Source organism: Marmota monax, unplaced genomic scaffold, assembly GCF_021218885.2.
Source record: "Marmota monax isolate L192 unplaced genomic scaffold, Marmota_monax_Labrador192_F-V1.1 WCK01_AAM20220418_F8-fsc00024, whole genome shotgun sequence".
In the NCBI taxonomy this organism is placed as follows: Eukaryota; Metazoa; Chordata; class Mammalia; order Rodentia; family Sciuridae; genus Marmota; species Marmota monax.
The window spans coordinates 32,760,053-32,772,088 of NW_026695224.1; the positions used below are offsets into that span (position 1 = coordinate 32,760,053).

General features: G+C 58.0%; 1 protein-coding gene across 1 annotated transcript in view; it reads right to left on the reverse strand.

Moving 5' to 3' along the window:
- Slc38a8 (solute carrier family 38 member 8) overlaps nt 1–8,773 on the reverse strand; it is a 22,844-nt gene extending 14,071 nt beyond the window's left edge. Inside the window, exons 1-5 of the mRNA XM_058576048.1 lie at nt 6,480–8,773; nt 5,903–6,093; nt 3,517–3,715; nt 1,053–1,185; nt 187–288 (exon numbers count right to left, since the gene is read on the reverse strand). Coding sequence (XP_058432031.1) covers nt 187–288; nt 1,053–1,185; nt 3,517–3,715; nt 5,903–6,091 — 623 coding nt within the window. The 5' untranslated portion in view covers nt 6,092–6,093; nt 6,480–8,773. The remainder of the gene's footprint in view (nt 1–186; nt 289–1,052; nt 1,186–3,516; nt 3,716–5,902; nt 6,094–6,479) is intronic.
- Nucleotides 8,774–12,036: the final 3,263 nt, after the last annotated feature.

Below are 12,036 nucleotides of genomic sequence, written 5' to 3' on the forward strand. Positions count from 1 at the left end.
TCCCTTGGGATGGCTGCAACCTTTCTAAAGAAGGAAGGGGGCTTTCCTTGGCCTTGTCACGCATAAGGAAAGAGAGAGACCTCACAGGAAGGGCCAGGGCCCTGCAGGAAAGCCCAGAAGTCCCACATGCAGGCTCCCCGGGGGCCTCCCTCTGGAGGCCACGAAGAGCTGTCTGTGCAGACTCACCTCAGGGAAGGACGGGGCTCCTGCACGAGGCCATGGGGCCAGAGGTAGTACTGCACTGTGATGACCAGGGCCAGGTAACAGGAGGCCAGGGTGCCTAGGGTGCTGACACAGACGGGTGGGCGTCAGGGTGCCAACACTGGGCGACAGCCAGCGCAGGGAGGTGCACACTGGCATCCAAATTCCTGCCCTCCCTGGCCAGCGCGGTCGCATTCTCCTCCTGAGCATGCGTCCCCTCATCTGTACAAAGGGCAGCAGCACTGGCCACTCAGGCCAAGAGGCTGGGCATGTGGAGTTTTTAATGTCACTGGCGTCCTCGGAGATGATAACTTGCCCCTCACTAACAAAGGCCAGTCAGCTGCTCAGACTTGGCACCCAGGTCAGGGTACCAGTGGTCAACCTCAGGAAGAGGAGAAGACCGTGGCTCAGAAGCTCTGTGGCCTGCCACGTCTATTGTTCCAGAGGCAAAAATCTACCTCTGCTCACATGCCCTGAGGGGAAAGGCCTGTGCAGCCTGGGTGAGGTGCCCCATGCTCCTTTCTTCAATAGTAAACCCAAAGCCTCAGGGGGAAAAAAAAAAAAAAAAAAAAATCAAGAAAAAGCTGTGCGTGTCTCTGTGCCTGTGTGTGGCTGTGGGCAGGACAAGTCGGTGACAGTTCAAGAACACAATGTCATGTCACAGCAAGCTTCTTGCAGATTTGCGTTTCCCACCAGGGGCGAGTGTCGTTTCTACAAGCTTCAATCTCTTCCCTTCTCCAAATGGGGAGCCAGAGCCCAGCGGTCCCCTCGTCCCTCCTAATGCCAGCATTCGCCAAGGGGAGACCCAGTTGGCACGCTGCCCTGCCTGGAAGCGTCTGCAGCCCCTGTACCTTGTGTATTTCTGGACGGCGATGTCCCGTGGCATGGACAGGGGCAGGATGACCAGCGCGGAGAGCGTGGGCAGGGTGAAGCGCTGGGTGGCATACCACGGCTGCAGGCCGCCCGGCAGGAGGGAGTCACACACTGCCAGAGATAAGGCACAAGTGAGCCAACGAGCTTGGTGGCTGGCTGGGGTCAGACTGGGACCTGCGGGGGACTTCTGGCCGTGACTCTGGTGGAGAGCTGCTCTACGGCCTAGCTGCAGCACAACAGCAGCCCACACTTGGTGGTCTAGAACACCATGACCCAGGTCGCCAATCAGGAGAGTTAGGGCAGAGTTGAGCCAGCCAGGGCTGCCTCACGTGGGGATCGGGGCATCTTGGAAGGGTGTTGAGCTGATGGTGATTGCTCTGGAGCCTCCTGACAGCCCATCTGCAGGACAGAGCTGTCCCAGAGCCTACCTGACTTGAGGACTTGGTGCTCAGACCTCACCCACTTCCAGGGGAGGGATAACAGAGAAGCTGGGGCTATTGCTATTCTGCCACAGCTAGAGGGCTAACATGGAGCAGATCTGAGGCAGGACAGAGGGGCAGGAGAGGACGTCCACTGCAGCAGGAGGCAGTGAGTTTCTGCAGCTGGAGAGTCAGGGCAGGTGCTCCGAGCTGGAGATGCTACGAGGGTGCAGATGCCGGAGCTCATAGGTGGGTCATGGGAAAGAGCAGGCGCTCACCCACCAGCTCCCTAGCCGCCAGGAAACTCCAGTTCAGTGTCAGGGCTATGCCAGATTCTTCTCAGAGGTGCAGTTTCTAGGATATTTCTTGAGGTCCTCAGCATTACTTACAGTGGTCATTTTTACCCAACTTACTGACTCCCCTAAACACCCCAACATCTAATTAGCTCGCCTTCCCAGGAGCTTTGGGCTTGCCAAAGAAACTCATATCCCCAAATACCTAACCAGAAACATGGGCGGTACTCTCCACCCCAGTCAAGCGGGCAACTCACATCCTGATCAGCACCACGGTCACGGTGCTCCAACACTGGTCCTCAGCCCTCCTCAGCACAGCACTAGCAGTTCACCACTAGGAAACTAGAGAGAAGCAAGGCACTCTGTGGCCACTCACCCACCAGGAGGGTCAGGGAGACCAACTGTGATGCTGTATGACAGTGTTTCCTAAGACATGGTGGCCTTAATTCCAAAATCCCATGGCCAGGGACCTTTTCACACAGGGGTCAAAGGTCAGAGAAAAATAAATGGTAAATGGTAGACTTAAACCCAACCCTATCACTAATTACATTCCAATTAAGTCTAAACAATCCAATTAAATGTCTTGAGATTGTCAAGATGACAGAAAAATGCAAGAGCGGAACAGATGCTGTCTACAAGAAGTGCATTTTAAAATTCCAGGCCACCGTCAAGTTCAAAGTACAAGAAAAGGAACAATGTGTACTGCACACATCCCGATCTGAAGGGAGCCAAGTGGCCTATCTACAGCAGAGAAGGTGGACTCACCCAGAGATAAGGCAGAATGTTTCATAACGATAACAGAATGTCCCTAATCACAGAGCTTCAAAAACCAAGAAGCAGAGATTGACAGAATTAAAGGGAGAAATGGACAAATCTGCAATTGCAGCTGAACTATTGAGAAAATAACTAGAACAAGATAAAAAGATGAACAGGGCTGCCACAGGAGACCTGCACAGGGCTGCTGCCCACCTGGCCTGACACCCGTTCCTGCACGCTGCACTCAGCAACTGCAGAACACAGCTCCCCACAAGCACACAGAGTGCTGCCGAGGCTGACCAAGTGCTAGGCCACAGACCAAGTCCCAACAGATCTCAGAAGACTGACAGCTGGGGTGTGGCTCCGTGTAGAACGCTTGCCTAGCTTGCCTAGCAGTTGGAACCCCAGCACTACAAAAACAGTTGAAATTACCAAGTTCTCTGTCCACAAAATAATGAAGGTACAGACCAAAACAGGATCTAAAAAACTTCCAAACAAACGGAAATTAAACAACACAATTCAAACATCCCATAAGTTATAGAATAAATGACAGCAAGAATTAGCAGATATTCAGAATGGTATAAAAATGAGAGCAGAACATATGGACACTGGTAAGGTGCTGCTAAGGCAGTGCTTAGAGGAAAAGTCTTAGCAGGGGACCAGAAAGAGTCCATGTCACTTAGGCATTTCAAAATTGAAGGCATTACTGGGCCTTTTTCAGCAAGGATTTCTTGCAGTTGGCTCCATCTCCCCGTCTGTGAAATGGGCTGCGACCACTGGACATCCCATGTAGGCATGGTCTCTCCTGTTCAGCTCATGACCACTGCCCTACTGCTGATGATCAGTTTGAGTCTCCCTGCCCCACCATGTTGGGAGCTTGGATGTGCAGCCCCTCGGGCCCTGCCCAGTATCTTGTGTCCCACTTACTATGGGCTCTGTACCCTGGGCCACTCTGACTCTTCAAGGATACTTACACTTCTCCAGCTGGTCTCCAATTACCCTGAAAAAAGCCACGGAGATCATGAGCAGGTTGATGATGAAGCAGGCCTCACACAGTTTCCCGATGGTGGGGCCACAGAGCCCATGGACCACACCCTGGTAGGTGGCCTGGCCGCTGACAGAGGCCGCGTAGCCCAGGATGACCAGCCCACTGATCAGGAAGACCAAGGAGACCTGCAGAGAAAGACTGTGGGACTATGCATGCTCAGGTCAGCAGCCCCAGGGCCTCCACTGGGCCTCTGCGGAGGCCAGGCTGGGGACTGGCTGTGGAACCTGCAGCCTCCACCAAATGGTCTTCCAATGGGCCTCTGTGGAGGCCAGGGCTGGGGACTGGCTGTGGAGCCTGGAGCCTGCAGCCTCCACCAGAGGGGCTTCCACCCCTCCCTACCCTGAGTCAGAGCTGCAGAGCAGGTGGAGCCCAATGGCCACTCTGGCTCTGCAGACCTGGGTTCTGACCCCATCCTGCCCCAGCAGGACAGAAGAGACAACAGGGGTCCAGAGAGTTTAAACTACGCCCTTGGGTCGCCTGGGTGTGGGTGTGTGCGGTGGTTAGGAACCCAAGGAGGAACAGCAGGCCTGGGCCCAGAATCTAACTGTGTGTGGCCTGCTGTGTGGGGCCAGACCATCCGCCCCTGCTGTTCCTTCTGTGAAATGGGCACAGCCTGCCCACCTCAGCAGGCCTGACCATGGCAGGGGACAGGCCTAGCTCAGTGCCCTCTCAGGGAGAGTGCTCCAGAAGTGGTGGCCATCCTTCAGTGCTCCAGTCTCCCTCTATGTCGGCTGAAATATTTTCCCCACTGTTTACCATGATTTCCAAACATACAGGAGAGTTAGAATGATTCTGCAGTGAGCACCACACCCACTTCCCAGCTTGGGCCAGGAGCAGCTCCTGTGCATGGCTTCAGTCTCCACCCGCTGGCCAGGCCTCTGCAGCTCGCAGCCTCCACTGATGGACGCATCTGAAGCCAGCTGCTGGTATCAGTGTGCTTCCCCGACACGGCTGCCCGCAGCTACGGAGGGCGATGTGTTCCCAGTCCCCCCATGGAATTTACACAGAATCAAGAGCAGGACCTTCCGTGTCATCGGAGTTGCACAGGAGATGCACGTGGTCACCCACTCCTTTTGGCACACAGTGTTCCACAGTCTCTGGAAGGTCCGCAGGTCCCTTCCAGCCAGCTCTGCCTGTCTTTCCCTGGAAGAAACCCCTGACCTCCCCTTCCCCCTGTTCTGTGTCCCTATCTGGCTTCCTCCACTCGGCATAGCTCTGATGACAGTACCCTGTGCTGTGTGTGCTGCTGATCACCATTTTTGCAGAGAATGGTCCACCACGTGCAGGGATGGTGCCCCAACCCGCAAACCTGCGACTTCGACTTAGTTTTTGCAGATGTCAATGACGACGAAGAGTCTTGAAGCATGTTGTTAAGAGCCTCAGGTGAAGTCACCAGGATCATGCAGCTGGCCCCAGTTCCAGTGATGAGCATCCTTCTGGGAGAGAGGAGGGGCCCCAGCAAAAGCAGGAGGTGGAGTCTGCAGTGAGGTGGTCACGCACAAGCTGCGGGCCCTGGGCCTCCAGGGGCCAGAGGAGGATGGAGGCCGTGGGCCCCTCTGACACCTTTGACCGACTCTGGCCTCCAGACTGTGGGAAGATGTTCCTGGGGCATCAAACACCCATCTGAGGTGCTCTGCCCAGCAGCTGGGGGAACAGACTCTGGCAGCTGCGCAGCTCTGCACACCCCAGCACCGTCATGTCTGGCTCCGTGAGGACCACAGCACATTTCTCTGTGCCAGAGAAGTTCCTGACACCCAGCAGGTGCTCAGTAAAGACCTTCGGGGGTTGAAGGAAGCGTGAGAGGAGCTTCGGCCCAGAACCTCCCCCAGGACCAGTGGCCACGAAGTGACGGCAGGACAGCAAAGTCTGGCCATCTGTCCCAGGTCTGGCCTTCACAACTCCCAAGAGTCTGAGGTTCACCAGTTAGACCTCCTTCCACCGCAGCCATCGGAGCCCTCCAGCCTCTGCCCACTGAGCTCCTGGCAGGGGCCTGGGCAGCTCTGGAGGAGAAAGGATGCCCGAAGGTGGCTCCTTCCCAGCAGCAGAGCCAGATTCATGCACGGGGTGCTCAGAACTTTGCCTGTGAACCACCCGGCTCTGACTGACCTCACCAGCCACGGTGGAGAATGTTTCCTGCCCAGGGCCACGAGATGGACTGTGGCCTCCCCCATCAGCCAAGCAGATAGAGGGCAAGACCCCAGAGGCCCGGTTCCTAGACACGCAGCTCTGCGCCAGCAGCCTGCGGATCCCACCCAGGAGGCCGAAGCGGCCACGCAGCCACACAGGGCTCCAGAGCACCTCCTGAGACTTACCAGCTCCACCAGGAAGGCGGGCCCCACGCCCCCGGCCTTGTGGAAGGCCCAGGGGAAGCTGAGCAGCCCCGCTCCCAGCGCGGACTTCAGGAGAATGAAGATGGCGCCCACAGAGGACAAGCTGCGGCTGGCAGCGGCAGGGAGGGGCTTTTCTGGAGGGCCTCTGCCTCCTCGGGCCTGTCCCTCCATGGCTGGGGACAGCAGAGGGACAGAGAGAAAGGGCAGTCTTTGCCTTCCCTTTCTTCACAGCTTAAGGTCTCATTCCCAAGACCTCGGATTCCTCCCTCCAGGTCAGCTAAAAGCCCAGGTCAACCCCACCCCGCAGCCCTCTTCCTCGGCCTGGCCTGGCCTGTCCCAAGCGCCACACAGGCAGTAGCTCCGTGACCTCTGCCCTCACCCCTCCACTTTCTACCCGTTTATTCTCACTTCTGTTCTCTGAACCCCGTGGTGATCCTGACCCCCTGTCCTTCCCCCGCTTCAGTCCTCCAACTCCCTCCCCCATCCACCCTCAGCCCACTCCACCACCACCAAGCTTCCAACCTTCTGCACCCATGGCACCCCAAGCCCTGGTCCTTACCACAGATACCAACGCTAAGGGGCCAGACAGTCCCGGCCACCAGGGACAGGTCTCAGGCTCCCTCCAGCTGCCTCTGCTGCATTGCTTGAGCAGGGAGGGCTGCCGAGAAAGAGCCCACCTCAGCTGGGGATGGGCTGACCGCTGATGACGGAGGGGGCCCCAGAGGGCATGTGGGGTCAGGGCCCAAAGCCCAGGGAGACAGGGACGAGGGGTCAGAGCCACCTTGCCAAGAGTTTGCAGCTTCTGAGACAGCTGACCTCACCAGGGATCTTAAGATACCCCCACAGGCCCCTCCTCGGGGTGGGGCTTCCCAGGGCTCTGAAGGAGCTCAGCTGGCTTCTCCAGGGCCCCGCCCTCAGGGGCCCCTGTGAGGCCCCCAGCCTGAGGGTGGGGTGGAGGTCTCTGAGCTGAGCCTGCCGCGGACTGGCAACGTGACTCCTGGCCAGACCCTCATCTGTAGCAGGTGTGCCACGTGGGGTGCCAGGGGCTTCCCTCCCCCGCTTGCCCTGGGAGCTCCTCCAGCACTGGGCTCCCTCTCACCTGAGGCCTGCCACGGGGCAGACTCCTCACCTTTAACAAGCTTGATGGGGAGGCAGCTGCAGCTGGTCCCGAACCACACTTGGAAGGGGACCCCCTCTTCAGATGGCAGAAAGGTGGCACTGGCCCCACTCTGAAAGAGGCACACGAAGTCCGGTCTTGAAATGGAGTCTGTTGGTTCCTGGCAGCCAGCCCCCTCCCATTCTTACACTCCCTTGTACCCGAGTCCCCTGGGGCAGCCGTGTTCTGGCTGCAGCCCTTCCCCAGTGCTTTTGCCCCAGCGGGTCCGGCTGGGGCCTGGGAACCTGCGTTTCTGATGAGTTCCCAGTGCTACTAAGGCTGCTGGCTGGGGACCTCCTGTGGGAACCGTGGCTGTAAGCTATGTCAATGCCCAGAGCCCCACCCATCCGGCCAGCCCACACCTGTCAGACACCAGGGGGGCCTCAAAAGGCTTTTTCCTTGTGTGCTCCTAAGGTCCCACCCTCTGATTTGGTTACCTCCTTAAGGCTCACACAGCCGAGCTTAATATATGCTTGACCAGCTGTGACCAGTTTCTCAGCATGCATGCATGCACAGGTTGAAGGAAGCAGGGCTGGAGGTCCAGGAGCTCAGGACACACACAGCACTTGGGCTGCCACCGTGTGTGGGCTGAGAGCCCAGCTTTCGAGAACGTCCACCTCAAACACTGAGAATGTTGCCATGGTCCTGCTGCACACAACAGGGCCTGGGCTCAGGCAAGGGCCGTGACAGGTGCCCAGCATCTCACCTTGAAGGCTGCAATGCCACACACCTCCCTGCCCCTCTGACTCTTGACAGTGCTGGGGACAGGTTGGATGAATGAGTGAGTGAGCACACGGACAAGAGAAGACGAGAAAGGGAGAGTCACTGGGTTCCCCTGACCCCGGCCTCTGCCTTAGGTTCCTGTGGCTGCTGTAACAGAGCACCACAAACCAGGTGGCTTAAACAACGGGCATTTATTCTCTCGTGGTTCTGGAGACCAGCAATCTGAGGTCCAGGTGTGAGCAGGGTGGTGCTCCCTCTGAGGGTTCTAGAGGGCCTCTCCTGCCTCTTCCAGCTTCTGGGCTGTGGGCATTCCCTGGAGGAGGCCACACTGCTCCGACCTCGGCTCCATCTTCACGGGGGTTCCCTGTGCCAAGGCTCCCAGGAAGGCCCCCGGCTGGGGCCTGGGATCGGGCACTGCTGGGAAAGGCCTTTCCTGCCTTCGACTCCTTGTCCTTCTCACTGGAGTGAGGTCGTTGAACCTTGGGCGATGCTGCTGGGCACGGCAGGGCGGGCAGCAGAACAGCAACAGCCTGGGCCAGAGGAAGCGGCGTGCAGCATTCATGCAGCCTGCCCTGGCCCTGCGAGCAACCGAGGCTCGCTCTCTGCCCACTCCTGGCCTCCTGAGAGCAAAGATAAAGAGCCCTTCATCAGCGGCTGGGGACTTTGTACTCCTTAATCTGGCTCTGGGGGCTCAGGGGCATTTTCCTGTCCCTGCCGGTGGGTCCCTCATTAGCTGCCCATTAATGTGCATGACTTGGAAATTGGCCACTGGGCTGTGAAATTCCAGGCCGTGGGGAAAACCTCTTAATTCTGAGGGGCTTTGAAATCCACCCTCTGCCGGCATCACAGGGCTGCATGACCTTTCCTGGGCTGTGGAGGGGCGCCCTGTGGGGCCCCATCTGCAGCAGCCGGGTGGTGCCCCCCCAGAGCCCTGCTCCCCGCCCCACTGGCCCCACACAGCCTCCTCCGGCGCAGAAGGCAGGCAAAGAGATGCGCAAAGGCGGCTCTCCCCAGCACCCACACGCCCTGGCCACCCCTGGATCCTGTCTTCTCCCCATGGAGCATGTCAGAGGACAGGCCAGGGACTCCCACGGCAAAGTGGCTCTGCTGGGTCCCTCTGCACTCACACCTGTCGGGGATCAGGGAAGCAGACTGGTGACAAGCAAGGGTCTCAAGATTGTGCCAGGCCAGCCGGGTCTTCTGTGGTGGGACCACAGGGAGCGCAGCAGGCAGAACACACCTGAGGACACGCTGCCCATGCCCACAGTGAGGGCTCTGCAGGTGCTAGTGACTGCTGGGCCCTGCTGCCCATGGGGAGGGTTCTTTGTGGGAGATGTCCTGTGTGAGCAGGGCAAAGAAAGGCACAGGGGAGAGTGCAGGTGGGCAGGATGGCTGAGGGCAGCCAGGGCACTCTGCTGAGCCACTGCGGGCATGACGTCTCCATGCAGCACTGCACAGATCCCCGCAGTCAGGCTCTGTGTGCCTCTTCATGACACCAGGTCCCTGGGGACACACCAGCACATGGACTCCCAGCATACCTGTGACTGTGGCTGGCTGGGACAGACAACGGGAATCCACACCAGGGGTAAAAGGGACCCCTGGGAGCAGGACTGCTCAGGTGAGGGACTCGCTGCACCCTGCAGGCGCTGGCCAAGCACACGGCCTACAACACTTTGCTCAGGGACTTGGAGGCTCCCTCCAAGGCTCATAGCAGCAAGTGGTCAGGCTGAGGCTGGACCCAGGCAGCCTGAGTCCAGAGCCTCTGACAACTTCCCCTCAACGTTCCTCCAAGGTGGACCCCTGGAATCCCACTATCTTTGGCTCCAGGACAACAAACCTGTTGGCCAGACTCCAAGCCACCTCTCCAGACCCCAGTGACCCTCTTCTTCTGAGAATTGAGCCCTGCTCTATAGGAACTCTCCCCAACAAGGAGCTCTCTCTCCAGGTTCATCTCAGCAGCAACCCTGTTCTGCATTCCTCCCAGCACCCAGATACCTTCCTAGGGTGTCACTGTCCCTTTTAGAGCGAGGATAGACATGGAACACTGAGCAGACACCAGCAGGAGAGAACAGGAAGTAAGCACACAGGTCCTGGATCTGAGCAGGACAAGTTCACGATCTCCTCTGCTATCTGTCTCGAGTCAGGGTGGCAGTGGGCATCCTAGGGCCTCCTCTCCTCTATGCCCGTGGTGACGCACCTTGGTCACCGTCTGACTGTGACGGTGACCAAGGTGCATGACCACGGGCACAGAGCTCCAATGGCAGCCCCCGCTGCAGGAGGCAGGGTCCTGCTCCTGGGGCTGCTCTCTGTTAACGCAGCTCCCGTGGGTCTCAGGCTTCCTGGCTGCAAAGCTGTCCTTGCTCAAGGCCGCCGTGGTCTGTGGCTGAGGCGGAGCTCCACCTGTCAGAGTGTCCCTGTGCAGGCTCCTTCCTGGAAAGGCCCTGAACACCTGGAAAACCCCACTCTGTTCCCGACAGCCTCTGCATGCACTCTGGGTATCCATGCTAGTCCCCCTGTCCTCGTTCTATCCCAACTGTCTGACTTAAGCCCAAAGTGTGTGTATACCCTGAGCCCCAAGAAAGTGAAAAGCCAGCCCGACAAGTGAGAGAGAACACCCCAAGTCTGATAGCCCATCATGGGCTGGCGGGGCCACCACCAGTACAGAGGCCCCCGAAGTCCCCTTGGCAAAAGCAGAGTGCAGCAGAAGAACTGCTCACAAGGACAAGAAGCACGACAGACGCCGACCTGGGAAGCCAGACAGGGACCCCTGAATCTGTGGAATGCGGGGATCTGTGCAATGCTGCATGGCGATGTCATGCCCACAGTGGCTCAGCAAAGTCCCAGGCAGGAAGGTCCCAGGGACCAGGAAGAGGGACCCCAGGCCACGCAGCCAGCGTGGAGGCAAGCTCTCCAGCCCAACACCTCTGGTTGGAACATCATCCCACAGGGTTATCACCTAGCAGGTTAGGCTGATGCCACTAAGAACAACAGAGAGTTTTGGTCACTTCACACAAATAAAACCAACCAACCAAAAAACAAACAAACAAACAAAAAAAAAACCCACTTTAATTCAATCACTTGCCAACATTAAAAACTGGAGGGTTTCATGTAATCCAGACTTCAGGCTTCTGTCACATCCAAAGCTGCGCTGCCAGACAGGGCCTCGTCCCCAGAGAGTCCCATCCCGCTGCCCTTCCCACTGCATCCTGCCTGCTCCGAGTGCTAGGGGTGTGCCGGAGCGGGGCAGCCCACACACGAGAGGACTGGTAGGGAGGCCAGAGCGCCACCACTGACAAGCAGGAGCCACTCTGAGATCCACTGCCAGCTGCTGCCCGTGAGCACGGCTGTGCTCAACACCAACAACCGGGAGGCCACCCGTGTTAGAGCACTCGCCTAGCATGTGCGAGGCCCTGGGTAAATCCTCACCACCACATAAAAAATAAAGATATTGAGTCTAACTACAACTAAAAAAAATAAATATTAAAAAAAGAAATGGGCCCAGGCTCTAAACAGACACCTCCCTGAGACCCGCAAGCCGACAGCCAGGAGCAAAGGAGCCCCAGGCCTCTCTTCAGGGAAACAAATCCAAACCACCTGAGACACCCCCGTGCGCCTGCAGCGTGGCGCTGACCAGAGAGAGGGAAACCCCAGTGCTGTGAGGAGGGCCGCTGGAAGGGCAGGAGGGCAGGTGGTGCCGGCGCCTCGGGAACAAGCCTGGCCGTTCCTCGAGAGTTCAGCAGAGCTTGATGGCTTCAGTCCCAGGCATGTGCCCAAGAGAAAGAGAAACACACCCCACAAAAACTGACCACGAACACTCCCAGCAGCGCCAGAGGGAAACCACCGAGTGCCCATCAGCAGCAGGTAGACGGGCAGACCGACCCACTGGGGGTGGAGGAGCGTTGAGGCACAAAAGGACAAAGTTTGACACATGACACACGAGAGCCTTGAGGACAGGACTCAGAGTCAAAGAAGCCAGTTGCAAGGACCACCTGTGAGTCACCCTGAGTTGGTGACAGCACACAGCACAGGGTTTCTTCTGGAATCTGACAGTGAATGGCGATGGCTGCCTAACTCAGCAAACCCCAGGACTCCCTGGACAGGGCACTTTAGAGTGGAAAGTCGTGTGGTCCGTGACTTAGCTCTCAGTAGAAAAACTCACAGGCCAACTGGCACCTGTTCCAGGTTGTTACCAGAGAGAAATGAGAAGAGGAGCCGGCAGGACACAGCGCTCTCCAGC